Below are 20,284 nucleotides of genomic sequence, written 5' to 3'. Positions count from 1 at the left end.
CACCTGATTATGTCACTCAATTAATATAAAGTCATTCTGATGTGTCATTTCAAAATAAAGGCCCTTTGAATTGTCCCATTTCTGTAAATTTAATTTCAAATGTAAATAATTATTAAAAAGAAACCTTTAGTTTGCACAGAACAATTTCACTTCATAATCATAGTACAACACCTGATTATGTCACTCATGTAATATGAAGTCATTCTGATGTGTCATTTCAAAATAAAGGCCATTTGAATTGTCCCATTTCTGTAAATTTAATTCCAAATTTAAATAATTATTAAAAAGAAACCTTTAGTTTGCACAGAACAACTTCACTTCATAATCATAGTACCACACCTGATTATGTCACTCACTTAATATGAAGTCATTCTGATGTGTCATTTCAAAATAAAAGCCCATTGAATTGTCCCATATCTGTAAATTTAATTCCACATTTAAATAATTATTAAAAAGAAACCTTTAGATTGCACAGAACAATTTCACTTCATAGTCATAGTACAACACCTGATTATGTCACTCATGTAATATGAAGTCATTCTGATGTGTCATTTCAAAATAAAAGCCCATTGAATTGTCCCATATCTGTAAATTTAATTCCACATTTAAATAATTATTAAAAGGAAACCTTTAGTTTGCACAGAACAATTTCACTTCATAATCATAGTACCACACCTGATTATGTCACTCACTTCATATGAAGTCATTCTGATGTGTCATTTCAAAATAAAAGCTCTTTGAATTGTCCCATTTCTGTAAATTTAATTCCAAAATTTAGATCATTATTAAAAAGAAACCTTTAGATTGCACAGAACAATTTCACTTCATAGTCATAGTACAACACCTGATTATGTCACTCATGTAATATGAAGTCATTCTGATGTGTCATTTCAAAATAAAAGCCCATTGAATTGTCCCATATCTGTAAATTTAATTCCACATTTAAATAATTATTAAAAGGAAACCTTTAGTTTGCACAGAACAATTTCACTTCATAATCATAGTACCACACCTGATTATGTCACTCACTTCATATGAAGTCATTCTGATGTGTCATTTCAAAATAAAGGCCCTTTGAATTGTCCCATTTCTGTAAATTTATTTCCAAATTTAAATAATTATTAAAAGGAAACCTTTAGTTTGCACAGATTAATTTCACTTCATAATCATAGTACCACACCTGATTATGTCACTCATGTAATATCAAGTCATTCTGATGTGTCATTTTAAAATAAAAGCTCTTTGAATTGTCCCATATCTGTAAATTTAATTCCAAATTTATATCATTATTAAATGTGAACCATTAGTTTGCACAGAACAATTTCACTTCATAATCATAGTACCACACCTGATTATGTCACTCACTGAATATGAAGTCATTCTGGTGTGCCATTTTAAAAAAGAACTATTGTAAATGATCACATTTCAGCTATATTCACTCCGGATGTTGGAATTGTTATTAAAAGGAATCCTCCAGTTTGCACACACCACTTTCACTTTATAATGAAAGTACACCCCCTAAATATATGTCTCTCACTTAGTATCAAGTCATTCTTGTGTGCCATTTCAGATTAGGACCACTGTAATCAATCAGATTTAAATTATATTCACTGTAGATGTTGAGATTGTTAATAAAAGGAATCCTCCAGTTTGTAAACACTACTTTCACTTCATAATGATAGTACAGCACATGCAAGCATCAATCATTTAATGTCATACTATTGTAGTGTGTCTAATTTGTTCATCCACTCATTACATCCAGATCACATTACTGATGGGGACATAACTGAGGATAGGACAGAACCAGAGGCAGAAGATTGGACAGGAGCACGGGACAGGACAGTGGACTGGAAGGGAGACAAGACAAGTGACTGAACAGGGGACAGGACATTTGATTGAACACTGGATGTATACGGGGACTGGACATGAGGCAGGACAGGTGACGGGACTGGGTGTTGGGAATGGACAGGAGACTGGACTTGAGACAGGACAGAGGGTTGAAATGGAGACTGGACTGAAGACAAGACAGGTGAAGAGACAGGTGATAAGACATAAGACTGAAATGTGGACTGGACTGGATTAACAGGGGACTGGATAAGACTTGGCAGGACGTCCTTGGGAGCAGAGGGCCCTGCGACGACGTCCACGGAGACAAGAGGCCCTGCGATGACGTCCACAGAGACAGGAGGCCCTGCGACGACATCCACGGAGGCAGGAGGCCCTGCGACGACGTCCACGGAGGCAGGAGGCCCTGCGACGACGTCCACGGAGGCAGGGGGCCCTGCAACGACGTCCTGTACTGGAACTGTTAAGGGTTTAGGGGGTCTGATGGGCGAACTCTTGAGGGATTTCTTTAACCATGGATCCCCCAGAGGTGCGCCCCTGTTAGCCTCACTTCCCTTGTCCTGAAGTCGGAGGCTAACAGCCCCCACCCTTAACCCCCCCAAAAAAATTTCCCCGGACCTGAAGGGGTAATCCACCAGCGAGGGGGTGACTCCAGCACGCTTCTAACGCCAGTTCCTTCGATTCACACTGGAGTAATCACTCGGTACACGAGTCGACTACTCTTGAAGGCGCTGAGGAACCGCGTCGTGCATTATATCAGTAATGTGATCTGGATGTAATGAGTGGATGAACAAATTAGACACACTACAATAGTATGACATTAAATGATTGATGCTTGCATGTGCTGTACTATCATTATGAAGTGAAAGTAGTGTTTACAAACTGGAGGATTCCTTTTATTAACAATCTCAACATCTACAGTGAATATAATTTAAATCTGATTGATTACAGTGGTCCTAATCTGAAATGGCACACAAGAATGACTTGATATTAAGTGAGAGACATATATTTAGGGGGTGTACTTTCATTATAAAGTGAAAGTGGTGTGTGCAAACTGGAGGATTCCTTTTAATAACAATTCCAACATCCGGAGTGAATATAGCTGAAATGTGATCATTTACAATAGTTCTTTTTTAAAATGGCACACCAGAATGACTTCATATTCAGTGAGTGACATAATCAGGTGTGGTACTATGATTATGAAGTGAAATTGTTCTGTGCAAACTAATGGTTCACATTTAATAATGATATAAATTTGGAATTAAATTTACAGATATGGGACAATTCAAAGAGCTTTTATTTTAAAATGACCCATCAGAATGACTTGATATTACATGAGTGACATAATCAGGTGTGGTACTATGATTATGAAGTGAAATTAATCTGTGCAAACTAAAGGTTTCCTTTTAATAATTATTTAAATTTGGAAATAAATTTACAGAAATGGGACAATTCAAAGGACCTTTATTTTGAAATGACACATCAGAATGACTTCATATGAAGTGAGTGACATAATCAGGTGTGGTACTATGATTATGAAGTGAAATTGTTCTGTGCAAACTAAAGGTTTCCTTTTAATAATTATTTAAATGTGGAATTAAATTTACAGATATGGGACAATTCAATGGGCTTTTATTTTGAAATGACACATCAGAATGACTTCATATTACATGAGTGACATAATCAGGTGTTGTACTATGACTATGAAGTGAAATTGTTCTGTGCAATCTAAAGGTTTCTTTTTAATAATGATCTAAATTTTGGAATTAAATTTACAGAAATGGGACAATTCAAAGAGCTTTTATTTTGAAATGACACATCAGAATGACTTCATATGAAGTGAGTGACATAATCAGGTGTGGTACTATGATTATGAAGTGAAATTGTTCTGTGCAAACTAAAGGTTTCCTTTTAATAATTATTTAAATGTGGAATTAAATTTACAGATATGGGACAATTCAATGGGCTTTTATTTTGAAATGACACATCAGAATGACTTCATATTACATGAGTGACATAATCAGGTGTTGTACTATGACTATGAAGTGAAATTGTTCTGTGCAATCTAAAGGTTTCTTTTTAATAATGATCTAAATTTTGGAATTAAATTTACAGAAATGGGACAATTCAAAGAGCTTTTATTTTGAAATGACACATCAGAATGACTTCATATGAAGTGAGTGACATAATCAGGTGTGGTACTATGATTACGAAGTGAAATTGTTCTGTACAAACTAAAGGTTTCCTTTTAATAATTATTTAAATGTGGAATTAAATTTACAGATATGGGACAATTCAATGGGCTTTTATTTTGAAATGACACATCAGAATGACTTCATATTAAGTGAGTGACATAATCAGGTGTGGTACTATGATTATGAAGTGAAGTTGTTCTGTGCAAACTAAAGGTTTCTTTTTAATAATTATTTAAATTTGGAATTAAATTTACAGAAATGGGACAATTCAAATGGCCTTTATTTTGAAATGACACATCAGAATGACTTCATATTACATGAGTGACATAATCAGGTGTTGTACTATGATTATGAAGTGAAATTGTTCTGTGCAAACTAAAGGTTTCTTTTTAATAATTATTTACATTTGAAATTAAATTTACAGAAATGGGACAATTCAAAGGGCCTTTATTTTGAAATGACACATCAGAATGACTTTATATTAATTGAGTGACATAATCAGGTGTTGTACTATGATTATGAAGTGAAATTGTTCTGTGCAAACTAAAGGTTTCTTTTTAATAATTATTTAAATTTGGAAATAAATTTACAGACATAGGACTACACAAAGGGCCTTTTTTTTAAATGGCACATCAGAGTGACTTGAGAGTCATGTCCTAAAATCTTCATCATTTCCACAAAATAGCAAATATTTGTTGTTTATCCATTTATTATTTGTTTAGAAAATTATTTATTATTACATACATTTCCTGTCATTGACTTTTGGCTTTTATTTAGAAATTTGTTCCTCTGCACGCTATTACCGTAATGTTCAGAATACGACGTTCCACCAAATCTAAGTGGGGGCTGGCTTGACCAAGCTTTTCCAAGTGGAGGCTGGCTTGACTTCAGTAACATAACTGTAGTTACATCTTAAGGTAGTGCGAGGCTGTAGCTCATATTTGATGTACATTTTGTGACAGACAATTTACATAGATTTCTGCTCTGGATTTGGGTATATGTAACCACTCCTGCTATCATTGTGACAGCAGGCCTCCTTCTAACATATCTTCAGCCACAACAGTGCTGTCGTTGGACAGCCAATGATGAATGCACCCGAGTTGCTTACAACAGATGTGTTCTACACTTACATAAGCGAACCTCATAAGTGACCTGTGAGTGTTGTGTAGGATACTGATTACTAAATATATTGCATGTTTAAAAATTAAAACGAATTAAATGAATCAGTTAGTAAGTATAACGCCATAAAATTTGGTGAGCCTGCAAAGTCATACTTTATTTTTGTCTAACATGGGATATAAATCCTAAAGAGAGTGAATGCACTTATATATGAAAAAAAAATTCACACAATTTTTAAAACTTTTTATTGATTTTAGTTATTTATGCCCTTTAGTGGAGCTTGAGGTAGACCTGAAAAACCTGTCCCATAGATTATAAATTCTGCAATGCTCGAAATCACACAATCCCAAAAATCCACAAATATGTTGTATATTTAGAAAAATCACACTTTTCAAAAGCCATACAATATAATTTGATAGAGAAGCATGCAAGTATCTTATGGTGTTAATGAATGCATCTGTCTGTAGTTGTACTTTGAATGATCACTGGATTAGTAACAGCTATCTTGTATCTTTTTTTTTTTTTTTTTTTTTTTTTTTTTTTTTTTTTAACCTTGTTCCTGTTTTGTATCATTGTATGTTATGTAGTGTTATGGATGTGATTGTCTTTATGTGTTCATCTGATTGTAACAGCGTCTTTGGGTTACTGAAAAGCGTTCATTGTCCATTTTATCAGCTCCATTGGCCATACAGGAGCACTTTTTAGTTCTTCAATAACAGACTATAGTCCATCTGTTTCTTTGCATTCAAATTCAAATTCATTTGTATAGTGCTTGTTAAAAATGGATGTCAAAAATCAGTTTTAAAGAAATCCAGTAAAGACTGGATATTAACATGAAATGTGAAACCCATTTCAGCTTGCTCCATAATGGTCAGGACCCATAGTGTTAAAAAAGTTCTGATCCACTTGTCCCAGCACAGCGCACAATAACACACCACAACCACATTAGTGTCACTTAGAAAGCACTAAAAATTATCCACCACCCAAATGAGATGGTCATGTGGGGTTGTTAGCAGGATGAAATGAGGATAGTATGCTGAGAAACAGGTGGACTACACTCTGTAATTTTACAACTACAAAGTGAATACAATGGCAGAAGTTCCTAATCCAGTGATCGTTCTGTGTTAATGCATAGGATGAGCACATCTTTGGTTCAGAACTGAAATGTTTTTCTTCTATAATTACTACAGTTTTAATCAATTATTAAATCATTAGTCATCTCCATGTGCACTCGATAGCCTGCTAATGCTCCTCCAATTAAATAGAGTACCACCAACCTGGGAGTGTAAATGCAAACACATGCTTCCTTGGAGGCATGTTAAGCCAATGTGTCTTTTCAAGCTGCCCTAATGCAATGCCACTGGACGGTTCAATACACTGGAGACCACCACCAGCCCAGATCTGTCACATCAGCCGACAGAAGCCCGCGTGGGCTAGCCCTGTGTTAGTGGTATGGGGCAAGGCAGCCATCTTACCCACAAAGAGAGATTTAGGCCAAGAGTGTTCTCTTACGCAGTATTCGGATGGGATTAGTTTTACATGAGGAGCAGGGGCAATGTAATTTTACCATAAGACATCAGTAATGGATAAGAAATCGACGTGAAAATAAGACGTGAGATGGGAGGAGCTACTCTATTCATGCACTGCCGTCACACAGTGTGGATCATGCACAGCAAAGCTACTGGACTTTTTAGACTGTCACAACTGTTGTGACATCAGCCCTCCCACCAAAATCATACAGCCCTCAATGACTTTATCTTCATAACAGCCCTGCTGAAAAATCCAGCATAAGACCAGCTTTAGCTTGTAGCTGGTTTTAGATGTCCTGAGCTTCTCTTTGATGGTCAAGGTGGTTGGAAAACTGGTCATTTAGGCAAAACATACCTTATACTGGTAAGCTAGCTGTTTAACCAGTTCTTGACCATCATAGCATATGTTGCTTTTGGTTTTAGTCATGCTTGGTGGTGCTGGTCATGTTGCTGATGATGCTGATCAGCCAGCTTGATTATGCTGTGTAGTTTGGTCAGATTGATCATGCTTTTAGTCCAGCTAAACCATCAAACTTAAATGAAAACATACCCTAAACTGGTTAAGATTTAAGCTGGTCAAGCTTGAGCTGGTCATGCTGTTTTATTTCAGCAGGGAGAAAATGGGTGAGAAGGTGGCAAAAAACTTTACTATTCCTTCACATTATATTACATTATAACTGATATAATAAACCATTTAATGTTAACAACACACGACACAGGCTACTAGTGTGGACAAAACATTCCTACAGGTCGTTTTGTGGATTTGAGCATAGTGCATCTTTCAGTTGCTGCGTTTTTACTTAAACCTTATTTTTAATCACTAAACGCCTTCTTCTGCTCCTTCGTTCTACGTTCTTCGTGAAAAACTCCTTTTCTTTGGGATATGATGCAATATTACCTCACAATTCAGTTTAGACAGGATTATTATAAACCGGGGTAATTTTTACTGCTTGTTTTACTGTAGGTAAAAGGCCCAGGAATCTTTCCTGAAACGGGAGTGTGCACTCCGGAAAAATGGCTGAAATTGTCTATTCGGACAGCATTATAACTACTGAGATACCACTGAGTGGTAGTTACCCCCACCAACTAATCTCACCCGAATAAGGCTTTAGACTCCCATTCTCAGATGGTTAAAACATCAAACATTTGTCTAGTTTATGTGATCCATGTTTATGTTCAGATATCATTACTATATTTATTATGTAACATTAACAAAATAAATCAGGTTCATGACAGAGGTCAATAAACAGGATGGTCAAGAACATCTATGTGCAGGATATCCCGATGGGCTTTTTCCTGTCCACTTCATCAACTGAGCATCACTGCTTGTGCAAGCAACAGCAGCTACAGGAGAGCTTCACAGACCTCATATCTCACCTTAATGTTTGTCAGCCTTATCTGCAAAGAAATAAGATCATAAAAAATCTGTAACTGTAAAACATTCAACATGATAAATGAAAGTAATAAAACTTCATTTGAAACAGTGTGTGTGATTGCATAAAATTTCAGTAAATTATACCATGTCTTTATTTACCTTTGGGGATAAACTTCAATGAGTGACTAAATATTCAGAAGCGAGACAAGCCTTCTTCAGGGCCATCATTCGAAAACTCATGGCCTAATCCATTGCCACACTTACCACAAAGAACCTGCATATAAATCCCAAAACAAACTCAGACAATAAAACTATCAAAAATGTCATTCATCTGTATACACTACACTATACAAATAAATCAAAGCATTTAGACCACTCGCAGATGATGGGAATAACTTTGATTAGCTAGTAACCCCAATGTTATGAACAGGAATATCATAACATCAGAATCTAGAACAGTTGGTTCACAGAGAAACCTGGGTCTGGCCATTTATGTAGACATCAGTTTTATTGGTTTGTAACAGCAGTGGGACTTTATCCATTTTTAGGAACAATTGAGCCATGCTGTTTTAATACACGTAGAATGTGGTTTGTCTTGCTGAAATAAACTAGGCAAAAAAGACACTGTATATATATTGTTCTGCATTACTAGTGCCCTCAAAGTGTGCACTTATGCTCCCCATACTATCACAGGTGCTAGCTTTTGAACTCTAAGCAGATAACAAGCCGGGTGGTCCTTTTCCTTTTTTAACCTGAAGGATGCAGCATACATGATTCCTGAAATCATAATTTCTTTCTCTTTTGCATGGTAGTTTTAAATTAAATTTTAAATTATCATTAGTTATTTGGGTGTTTTGCTCCTGGGGCTTCCCCTAGTGTAATTCATTGAAACAGCAATATACTGAAATCAGTTAGGGTTTGTTGGTTTCCTACCCTCCTCCAAACTTTACATATTGCAGTTTCTGCAATTCTGAGCCCACAATAGCAACAACAGAGGCTTTATTCTACATATTACAGGTCAGTGAAACATCACAACTTTAACTTTAAGATAGAAATATTGTTTAGTGTTTCTTTAAGTTTTAACTCTGTTCACAGGTAATGGCTTTCAGAAATGTACCTGAGCACATGCAGTGATTTTACCCTACAGAATCAGGTGAATTTATAATTTTGTGCTGTCTGAGGACCAGATAATCAAGGCCAATCAAAAGTTGTTTTTGACCTCATACACTGCATAATCTCCAAATTCTCAAAACAAAAATTTTTAAACAGTTATTTTTCCACATTGCATTACACAATTTTACCAATCTTTTTTTTGCCCCTGTCCTAACTATTTGAAACATGAAACATATAGCAAATATATTTTTCAAAATTTAATACATTTTCCCAGTTTCCACATTTGATATGTTTTCTTTGTGATATTTTCAACTTTTGGGTTTAAATTATTTGCCCATCATCTATGTTCTATATTTAGTTCTATACTAGTGATGTGCATGGATCCCAACTTTTCAGAAACACTGGATTTTACCTTGTAGGCTGTTAGACTTTCCATCATTTTGGTTACACTGTCTTCACGAATGGTCTCAGTGAAGGCAGGCCAGGGAGAGGAATGTGCGTATTTAGACCTACTTGAAAATAGTGGGTTTCCACACTGGGAGCAAACATAAATTCCTGCAGAGAAAGAAAAGTAGGAGAAATAATAAAACTGCAAATGGCAAAAACATACATTTCAGTTGAAATATTTATTCCATTGGCCAAGGCTTTTGGATGAAGCATTAAAAATGTAACAATGAACTCGCAATAGCTGAACTCATTAATTGTAAGGACTGACTACAGACATCTGTGCATATATTGTAGGTTCTGGAAGAGTCATTTCCCGGCACATTATGGTTTTCCTGAGGTAAATTAGCACATGATTTCGGTAAGGATGTCCTGCTCTGATTGGCTGCTAAATGGCATCAATTTAAAAGACAGGAGCGTTAGAGCAGGTGTGCTCCAGGACCAGGGAAAGGACCACTAATGTAAGGCCATCCTTAATAACATTACATGTTATTAAAGTGTACTAGTCGTTGGTGTCCCTCACATCTTTAGACATTATACAAAACTGAGTGTTCAGACGTGTGCCATATAACTTTCATTTTTTATCGTTCGTGACGAACGTCTGCACACTTCAGGCAAAGAACATCAGCAAAGTTTACTGGGACGCTGTCGTACATCACGCGCCAGGTTACATCATTATGAGAATTAAAGAGAAATATGCGACATACCCGGTTTGAAATGGTCTTTATACGGCTCCTTCTCGAAAAAAGAACAAAAAGACATTGTGTACTAGAAAATCAGTGTAAGACTACTTAACATGCAGCGCTCCGTGTGCCTTCGGATTAATGATACCGGAGGGACGACAATATTCCGGTCACGTGATAGTAAGCTATACTTATAACCCTAACGTGCAGCAGAGGGCGCCGTTTACATAATCTTTTCCCAAATTGTAGGCTTTAAAGTCCATTTCTGCTCATGAATGATAGTTCTAAAACCAAACTCTGTTAATCAGAATTGCATATCTAGACATTCTTTTAAGTAAATTTGCCTAAAAGTGGATTAAATATTTCTCTGCATGTTCAATACAGATCTAGGTTTGTGGACTTTTTCTGCCAAAATACTCAGCCATGGCACTGTATATGCACATCATGATGCATGGTTTAGTACATAAAAACACCACACCAATGGTAAAAATTAAACAAATTGACTAATTTTTAAATGTAAATTGATTTACATAAATGGTGTGTTTCCCAAAGAGAGGTTAAATTTAGTCCTGGCCATATGAATTAATTTGTAATTTCCAAAGAAAACTAATCCATTTCCTTGGTATCAAGGAAATGTCCAGAAGTCCCAAATATTCATTGGAATTAGTGTACTTTGCTACTTTGAAGTGCACCTTTTGCTGACACAAGTGTTATTTTCTGCACACACACATAAACTTACAAACAAATAATTGGCCATAGATTTTAATCATCTGGAGTAGTTTCAAGTGAGCTTACGTTCACAATGCTCATTGCCTAGGATTTATATATATATATATATATATATATATATATATATATATATATATATATATATATATATATATATAAGGATATAAAGCTCAAAGCAGTAACCTCACAGCAGCTTTTTGTTTTTATCACAGAATGGTTAAAAACATCTAAATTATTAAGAATATATGCTAATTGGTTTTATTAAAGAAAGTATATTCATATATCACAATAAATACAATATAACATATTCACAGTGAAATATAGGCTTTCATTTATAAGTGCATCACATTTATATATTATGGCAATTTTAAGGATATAAAGATTACCAAATTACAAAAAAGGGATACAGTAAGAACAATAAGATTTTACATCTAAGTTTCAGTTATAAGGAATTATAAGGAACAAAGTGGAAATTATTATATAGTAGTTGATGATTGCAATATATATATATAATTAATATACAATTAATAATTTTTGAAAAATATCTGAGATCTGTAAAATGCACCAGTCAGGGTCTGCCCAGTCTATGATAATTTTCTGTTGCCTGTCCAGTCCATCACTCAAATTTGCAGTAATTTTTTAGTATCTCTGGAAGCTCCAACCAGTCTAGAGCCATTCTGTGGACTATATGTTTCTGAATCGTCTTCCGGCAGAGCGTCTGCAGTGAGGAAACTAAAAGACAAAGAGTAGATAATTACAAAAATAATGGTTAAATATTTTTGCTCTAAGCACAACATAAGCCAAGTCCAAAATATTACGGTTTAAATACACAAAATCATTCCACCAGTATATTACCAAGCATTAAACAAATACACTCCAAGGACCTTCATTGCCACTATTTGCTAATTATTCCCTTTAGTGTATTGTGTAAAAAAAATAATTGGAGACAGTGTAATTGTTTCATAGGGTCCCCTTGTATACAGAATTAAAATCATTGTCCAAAGGGATTGAGTCCATCGTTTCTCAGGTCAGAATTAAATATTACACTTTTCAGTCCATTAAAGAAACACTAGGTAGTAATTTTATCTTAAAATCACAGCAAAATCACTGTTATGCTCCTCTGACCTGTAATGGGGAGAACAGAGCCTCTGCCATTGCTACTCTAGGGATAAGCACTGCCGAAACTGCACATGTAACGTTTGGAGGAGGCTAGGAAACCACCCCACTTTCACCCTCCCCATGATTTCAGGTCAGTGCTGTAAAAGTGAATTCTCTCTGCACTCTGAATTACAAGTGTAGGTGGATCCCAGGATCAAAAATATAAAATCTTACCTAGTGTTGCTTTAACCAGACACAATTGCAATTGCACATACTGCACTACATTGTGATATAACAGGTAGTTGTCTTCGGGAAGCTTTTACCATATTCAAAATATTAATAGAGGTATATTATGGTATATTGTGATGTAATTTATGTTTCTTATGGCCCACCCCAATTAAACAGTATTTATGAATAGTACTTACAGCCATATTCCACCTGAATGATTCTGACACATTTAGTAGCAGCAAATACATCTACAACAGCAAAAAGAGGCTGGTCAGTCGGGATTCCTTTAGCACTGGCACCCATGTCCTCGCCATTAATGATAATATGCATATCTGCAAATCCTTGGCCTTTAGGCACATAGACTACTCCTATACGGCTGCGTCGGGCAGTTGGAGGCAAAGTGTTGGTCTTATATAGATCATCCAGAATGTGACTAAACCGCCCAGGCCGACTCCGACCCACGAGTTTGTCCTTGGGTATGCACGTATTCCCTATGTATAAGTGCGTGTCTGTGAAGAAACTTTTAGATCTGTTGCTCTCCTCATTTCCCCCATCTACTGCCTGCCCTGCTTCTTCATGGGCCTCATCTTCAATAACCTTATTGTGGTTTCTTGTGATTGCAAAAACCCAACTTCCTCCCTGGTCCACAAGATCAGGCAAAGAGTACTCAGGAACCACATCCAGACTCTGAGGGTCTTGTGCAGTCAGTCCAATTCTGAGATGGCCACACCAGCCCAGCTCCTTGTCCTCAATCTCGACCAGGAAGATCTCACCAGGGTTTAGAGAATGTTTACTAAAGCAGATTCCATTGGCAAAGCTTTCGACTCGAGTGGCCTTGGTTCTAGACCGGTCCAGTTGCACATTGGTTCCATGAACAGGGTGGAATTCCATGAACTGACCCAAAATTGCAGCCATATTCTAAAAGGTTTCTTCAGTCTGGAAGAAATTAAGAGATACATCAAGAGTGCAGAAACACATCTTTCACCTCACACGTCTTTCACCTCACATGCTTTCAGCATGCTCCAGCACTCTGAGGCTCAGAGAAGTTTCTAGTTCCAAAGGAGGCTATTTTTGAACTACTGCATGTGTCATTTGCTGTTTAAAACAGATGGCAAGGTATGCAGAGTAGATAGGGAAGACTGGGCGGAGTTAACTCCCCCAAAATAACAATGTAACCTAACAGGCATCTGAGTGTCTCCTACAGGCACTTATTGTTAAAAATAGAGACATGAGTGGGGGGGCTCTTTGGATGTTTCTGATTTTGTTCATGAATAGTCATCTGATACAATCTATTCTTCTGGACAAGTCTGGATAGTACACTGAAATATCGCTGGATTAGAAGCATCCACCTTGTACAGTCACTATCCATTTTATCAGCCCTACTTATCATACAGGAGCACTTTACAGACTATAGTCCGCCTGTTTCTCTGCATACTTTCTTATCCCCATTTTACCCTGCTCCTCAAAAGGTCAAGACCCCCACAAGACCACCACAGAGCAGGGATGATTTGGATGGTTGTTCATTGTCAGCACTGCAGTGACAATTATGTGGTGTTGACATGTAAGTGTGTGTTGTGCTGGTAGGAATGGATCAGACACAGCAGAGCTGCTAGAGTTTTTAAAGTTCTCAGTGTCACAGCTAGATTGTAAATAGTCCACCAACCAAAAAAAAAAAAAAAATCCAGGCAACAGCATCCTTGTGTCCACAGATGAAGGGCTAGAGTACAGCCAACCTATCTAGTGTTGGCAAAATATACCAATACTTGAGGGTTTGGGGTATGTGCACAAGGCAGGGGTGACACTACAGAGTGAGCTATTTAAAGATGGTAGATTACCACACAACAGCAAAAATTTTGTACAATAAAATGTACAATTACATTATTCAGCAACAACGTAATGATGACAGTCATACCAGCAGAACTATTTATGTCTGTTTTATGTAAGTAAATAATGGACGTACACTCTTCTAGCATCATCTATAGCAGACAAAGGGCATTCATCTATCAATTATTAGAACTCATTTTTCTATGTTGCAATGTGGGTTCCAGATAGTGCTGGGCAATTTGAGAAATGAATATCACGATTAATAGTACATTTTACCACGATTACGATTAATGAACTATTTAGCTTTTGTATTTTTGACCCTCATAGTTCAGTATGGAGGATTGTACTGTAAAAATGCTCCAGTATTAAATATGGGATACGTTTCTAATTTTGCTGGGAGCTTGTTACTCTCGTTTTTTGAGCACTGTTTATATTTGGTGTATGATGGTGCTTTTTTTCTCAGCTTTGACATTTCACTCACTTTTGGTCAGTGTTGTCTTCATTATAGTCAGAACACAGCACGTTCAAACCACAGAGGCTGTGTTATTCTTTGGTACTAGCTTCTCCAGTCACTTGGTCTGCTTAGTCTTTTAGGTTGCTTCCATGTAGCAGACAGGGGCAGAGTCACGTGACTACAGCTTGGTGGAGTGGATTTAAAGGGACAGTACAAGAACACACAGTGGGGAATTAACAGAATAAAAATAATTGATATTATCGAAATAGACATGATTATGTTGATTAAAACGAAAATTTAGTTTTGTAGTTTGCTTACCTTATCTGAAACAGTGGAAATGGATACTGCATCCATATACCTTTTGGGAGGCTGCTGTAAAGATCGGTTTTGACTTTTTCGGTCGGTTTTTTATCAGAAACTGGGCTGGGGCATCTATTCAGCTTACTGTTCCTGGTCATTAATGTGCAAATGTAATATGCACCAAGCTGACCGTGTGCTGCCATGTGTTTGAGGGTGAGTATGTTGGGGCTGGGTGCTTAATCTGGATTACTGTGGGCCGCAGCCACGCACTGCATAATCAGGATTGGTGAGCCGCCGCTGATGGCCAAATCACATCTGGACAGAGACAGAACGGGGGGGGTTTGACTCCAATACAGTACTGAATACCAGAGCGCTGTAGCTGACCATGAACTACACTAGAGCTCAGCCAACTACCAGTAACAGTGGGATTTCACATCCAACCTGGATCCATATCCATATGTCCAAACCTTCAGGGCTTTACACACATCAGCTGCCCATCCTTCGTTAGACGAGCTTACCATTTTTAGTTTAGTTTGTAGTTCTCTAAACACAGCATTTCCAGCGTTTCTGAAGTTAAATGTTCCAGAAAATGAGCACGAAGTTTCTTCAAAGCTCGTTACCTGCATTTCCACTGGAATCGGACTGCGGAAGAGGAACTGGAACTTGGTGAGTTGATTTAATTCTCTTTACTGCTAAATTAGCCGACAACCAGCAATATATGCAAAAGCGTCGATTTTTTTTCCTCTCGACATTTATACCTCAGAATTAGGAGCAAAAGCAATACAACATACACTGTACATTGTTCAAAAAATATTTATCATTGTGTTGGTACTCTCAAGGGTACATATTCAAAACTTTAGTGAGGGATCATAAGTGTACAGTATTCTATGGTAATTGTAGACTTTACAGATGTGAATGTAATGAACTTGTAAGGAGTAAGTCTGGATTTGAAACAACTGTTGGTTTCAAATTATGGTTCGGCAAGGGTTTTTTAGTAATGAAAATATATTTAGAACCCTGAATGCTTGAATAACTTTTTGCATGATTAAAGGGTTCTTTGCATTTTGTGAAAAGGTTTTCAGATTGATGGAGAATGTGGTATAGATGGTTGTATATAGCATATTTTAGAAAAGTGTTCTATATGGCACTAATAAGGGTTCTTCTGTTGTTGTGATGTCAGGCTTGTAACAGTAAATGGACTGTTTTTGTGCCATACAGAACACTTTTCTAAATAGTGCTCTGTGGAACCATCTAAAGCATCAGTTTGAATAACACATTCACAATTCAAAGAACCCTTTAATTATGCAAAAGGATCTTCAAGTGTTCAGGGTTCTATTTAGAAGCATTTTCTTTACTTAAGAACCCTTATATGTATACAAACAGTATTGTATGTACTTTTAATGAGCAATAATGTACCTGTTACATATTTTTTCTGAGAGTGTATGTCCCAATAATTTGTAGACTCCTTAAGATCACCATGCTCAATAACATCAGCTAAAGGGCTATAAATCCCCATTGCATTATTCTATGAATCAACTCAACTGCTTTTCTCTGGATGATGTTAACTCAACCAGTAATCCATCATAAGTACTTGACCTCAGTAATGTTCATGTGGCTATCAAGACCTCACAGAAATGTACAAACAGCTAGTCTAAAGCCTTTCCTACAGAGAAGTTGTTACTGCAGCAAAAAATAACCAACTCCCTGTTAATTCCCTTAACTTTGGAAAAAAATCAAATTAGTGGGTGTCCACACACATTTGACCAAGTAATGTAGCTGCTATCAGATCAGTGTTTCACTAAGTGTGGATGCAGCAAGGCAAATGAATAAGCCTCATGCATACTATTTGCAAAAATTCCACTGCAAATGTGATTTTTCACTTTATTTTATTTTGTTCAATATAAAGTTGTTTGATTTACAATGTTTAAAAGAAATTCCAGTGGAGTTTGGAAACAAAAGAAATGTATTGTTATAATTAGGGGGAGGGGGCTTAAATATATTCCCATCTACAAAACTGGGGCACTGCAGAAAATGATTTGCCACTGCCCTAGATAATTACGAAAAGTTGTAAAAATATATGGGATGTACATTTACAGTTGAATAATAATTATGAAAACTGAATTATGAAATTTTATGCAAGAGGTATTGTTGGCATTTTTACGGACACTAAATAACTGTTTCAGATGGCTTAGTTAAAGCATTATTTTTAGGATTACATATCATGAAGAAATGTTCCCTTGGTAGTGATTACAGAGCAATGGAGTAAATAACTTTTTTTTTGTGAAATCAACTTGTCTTTTTAGTCATTCATTCATTCATTCATCGTCTGTAACTGCTTGTCCAGTTCGGGGTCACAGTGGGTCGGGAGCCTACCCAGAAAACACCCTGGAAGTGGGGCCAATCCTTCACACACACTAATGGACACTTTTGAGTCACCAATCCACCTATCAACATGTGTTTTTGGACCATGAGAGGAAACTGGAGCACCCGGAGGAAACCCATGTGGACACGGGGAGAACACACCAAACTCCTCACAGTTACTTGGTGTCCCTGGAGCTGTGTGACTGCGACACTACCTGTTGCGCCACTGTGCCGCCCTGCCTTTTTAATGAATAATTAATTAAACTCAAACTTTGTGTGCTTTTGCCTTAATTTTTTCATTTGTTTATTTAATTTTATTTGTTTTTTAATGTTTTTTGGAGCCACGTGGCTCCAGGGTCTCAGCTCCCTGGGTTTGAACCTTGCCTCCGGTCATTGTCTGTGAGGAGTTAGCTGTGTAGCTTGTGCATGTAGCAAAGTGCTGAGCAAGCAGCCATGGGGGGTAAGTCCAAAATGAATCCAGGGTGCAAGTAAATCTAGGGAGTGGAACAGTAGACAAAAAAGTTATAAAAAGTAACAACAGCAGTAACAATAGGACAAAAAATACAACAGAAGCCAGCGAGAAAGAGAGGAACATGGGCAAAATAAGAACAAAGATAGTGGTAGAATGTGACATGGCAGTGAAAGAGTGTAGTGATGACATGATCCAGGATTAAAAGTTCACCAAGCATGGCATGTCAAAATAAAAATGCCAGCACACTGTTGCACTGCCTACGCATCAAGAAGAGCTATCACCACTGAGGGTGCTTTGAGGATAGAGACACATAGACCATCGAGAGCCCTGCCGCAGCCATCATCAACCATGTGAACCAGCAACCTTCTGCACGAGCAGGCACAGGCTAAGTGCTGCAATGGATAAGATAGGGTTAAGGTCAGAGTTGACAAAGATAATGCTGCATGGCCCATACTTGAAGGCTTAAACATGACAAGACATTTGTACCACAACTGGGAGGCAACAACAGCCTATTGTGGGCAGTTGTTGATTCCACACAGCCCAAAGAATGCTGAGTGCTATGTATAATCTCACTCGGGTGTGGCACTTTGGCGTTACAAAAACAGTTATTCTACTTGCCACCTTGACATGGGCCTATGTATGCAGTGCTTTGAAAAGGGCAGGCAAAGTTGAAGATGACAGATTAAACTCAGCCAGACAAATCTCTCTCACATTTATCACTGAAGTATGAGTTATGGTGCTGGGCCAAATTAAATTCCTTTTAGGCACGTCTGTCCATAATGCCTCCGGGCAGTTATTTCAAATCCTACAAGACCAGGTGTCTATATTTTTAAAAGGAGAGAGATCAAAATACTCAAAGGTAAAGTCCAAATTACAGTTTTAAAAACATATTTTCAATCATTGATTAAATCTGAGAAAATACTCATATATAGTTTGGAGCTTTTGACTCAATAATGCACATAAACGTGACTTTTTTTTTATTTGTACTTTGTATTGTGCTTTGGCTGATCTCTACATTAAGGGGGGCTTTTCCTGCTACTGTCACAATATCATCTAGCCTCCTCCACTCGTGGCATATTGGCTCTTTTTGTTGAAAGGTTTGTTGAAGATGCAATGTGGAGTGTTACGAGAACTCCCCTTCATATTTCCACCAGTGATCAGTCTCCACATTTATAACATCTCTGGCCAAATCTCAAAAATGTCAAAACTGGGCTTGACTTGCATTATGGTTGTGAGGCCAGAGAATTGTTCTGCAAAACACCTGATATCTCCCCAAATAAGGTGGGCTTGTGACTCAACCATGAGTCATTCGACGCCAAATATAGGCCATAAAGTATAGCACATTTAGACCTAACATTTATTGCTATCCAGGAAGCAATTATGATGCTGGGATGATGTTGTGGATGCTAACCTGCTATTTAGACAACCACCTGAGGTAGAGGATGATATGGTCACAGATGGTCAACTACATTCAGTGGTTATGTGAGTGAGCTCTACTGTGTTGAGCTTGCATTTATTATATTATTTTATAATAAAATATCCATTATTAAACACTTCAGTCTGAAAAAGGGACAATGTGATTAATCATGATTAATTACAGCAAATTTTAGATTGATTTGATAAGGAAACATTTAATAATATAATTTGCTCAGGGTGTGGCATGGTGGCGCAGCAGGTAATTTCGTAGTTACACAGCTCCAGGGACCTCCAGCTCTAAGTCAGCTTCGGGTGACTGTCTGTGAGGAGTTTGGTGTGTTTTCCTCATGTCCATGTGAGTTTCCTCCGGGTGCTCTGGTTTTCTCTCCCACAGTCCAAAAACACACATTGGTAGGTGGATTAGTGACTCTATAGTGTCCATAGGTGTGTGTGTGTGTGTGTGTGTGTCACCCTGTGAAGGACTGGCGCCCCCTCCAGGGTGTGCTTCCGCCTTTCACCCAGTGATTCCGAGGCTCTGGACCCACAGTGACCCTGAACTGGATAAGCGGTTACAGACAATGAATGAATAAATTAATTAATTTGATGAGGGGTGTTGAAATTGTTGCAGAAGTGCAGTTGCTGTAACTCAAATGGGTTATTTGTTTATGATGAATTATTAATTTTTTAAAAGTCACGTGTCAGTTGTTTAGGTAGAATTACTGTAATGCCAGGATCAGACTACACATATATTTTTATTTTACGACATTGTCAGATTAGCCCCATAAGTTATGGTGCAGTGTCTTGGTCTTGGACACAGACAGGTGATCGTTTGTGTTCTTGTGTGAGCGTGTGTCAAAATCTGGCAAAAAAAAAAAAATGGTGTATCATTGACCCAGAATAATACTGGAAGCTCATTGCTTTTTATATGGCTATATTTGCTAGTTAAAGATGTGAATACACTACATTTCACCTGACAGGTAAAGCTCTTTGTTGTGTTCTTTTTTAAAGACAGATCTCAGAGGATAGTTTATCTGCCAAGGATGTACTAAAAAAAATTCTATGAGTAGATATGATTAATAGAGCATGTCTGAAGTGTGAT

The 20,284-nt window shown here is 37.2% G+C and overlaps 2 protein-coding genes across 3 annotated transcripts; both read right to left on the bottom strand.

Moving 5' to 3' along the window:
• Positions 1 to 5,163: 5,163 nt before the first annotated feature.
• On the bottom strand, positions 5,164 to 10,465 carry msrb1b (methionine sulfoxide reductase B1b). The gene is made up of 4 exons (XM_066665481.1): positions 10,328 to 10,465; positions 9,589 to 9,731; positions 8,223 to 8,337; positions 5,164 to 8,086 (listed from the first exon to the last, which is right to left on the bottom strand). The coding sequence occupies exons 1-4, from the start codon at positions 10,380 to 10,382 to the stop codon at positions 8,067 to 8,069; spliced, it is 333 nt and encodes a 110-aa protein (XP_066521578.1). The 5' UTR covers positions 10,383 to 10,465; the 3' UTR covers positions 5,164 to 8,066.
• A 980-nt stretch (positions 10,466 to 11,445) lies between these two features.
• neurl2 (neuralized E3 ubiquitin protein ligase 2) lies at positions 11,446 to 15,689 on the bottom strand. Of its 2 annotated transcripts, none has more exons than XR_010801744.1 (4): positions 15,557 to 15,689; positions 14,955 to 15,251; positions 14,664 to 14,820; positions 11,446 to 11,764 (listed from the first exon to the last, which is right to left on the bottom strand). XR_010801744.1 is itself a non-coding variant. In XM_066662607.1 (4 exons), the coding sequence occupies exons 3-4, from the start codon at positions 13,271 to 13,273 to the stop codon at positions 11,649 to 11,651; spliced, it is 834 nt and encodes a 277-aa protein (XP_066518704.1). In that variant the 5' UTR covers positions 13,274 to 13,294; positions 14,664 to 14,820; positions 14,955 to 15,087; the 3' UTR covers positions 11,446 to 11,648. The 2 variants fall into 2 exon arrangements, 1 of the variants encoding a protein (XP_066518704.1); XM_066662607.1 differs by lacking the exon at positions 15,557 to 15,689 and adding an exon at positions 12,556 to 13,294 and having other exon boundaries at positions 14,955 to 15,087.
• Positions 15,690 to 20,284: the final 4,595 nt, after the last annotated feature.

This window comes from Hoplias malabaricus, chromosome 3 (genome assembly GCF_029633855.1).
Source record: "Hoplias malabaricus isolate fHopMal1 chromosome 3, fHopMal1.hap1, whole genome shotgun sequence".
Lineage (NCBI taxonomy): Eukaryota > Metazoa > Chordata > Actinopteri > Characiformes > Erythrinidae > Hoplias > Hoplias malabaricus.
Note: the sequence above shows the minus strand (reverse complement) of the source record. Positions and strands in the feature narration are given on the sequence as shown.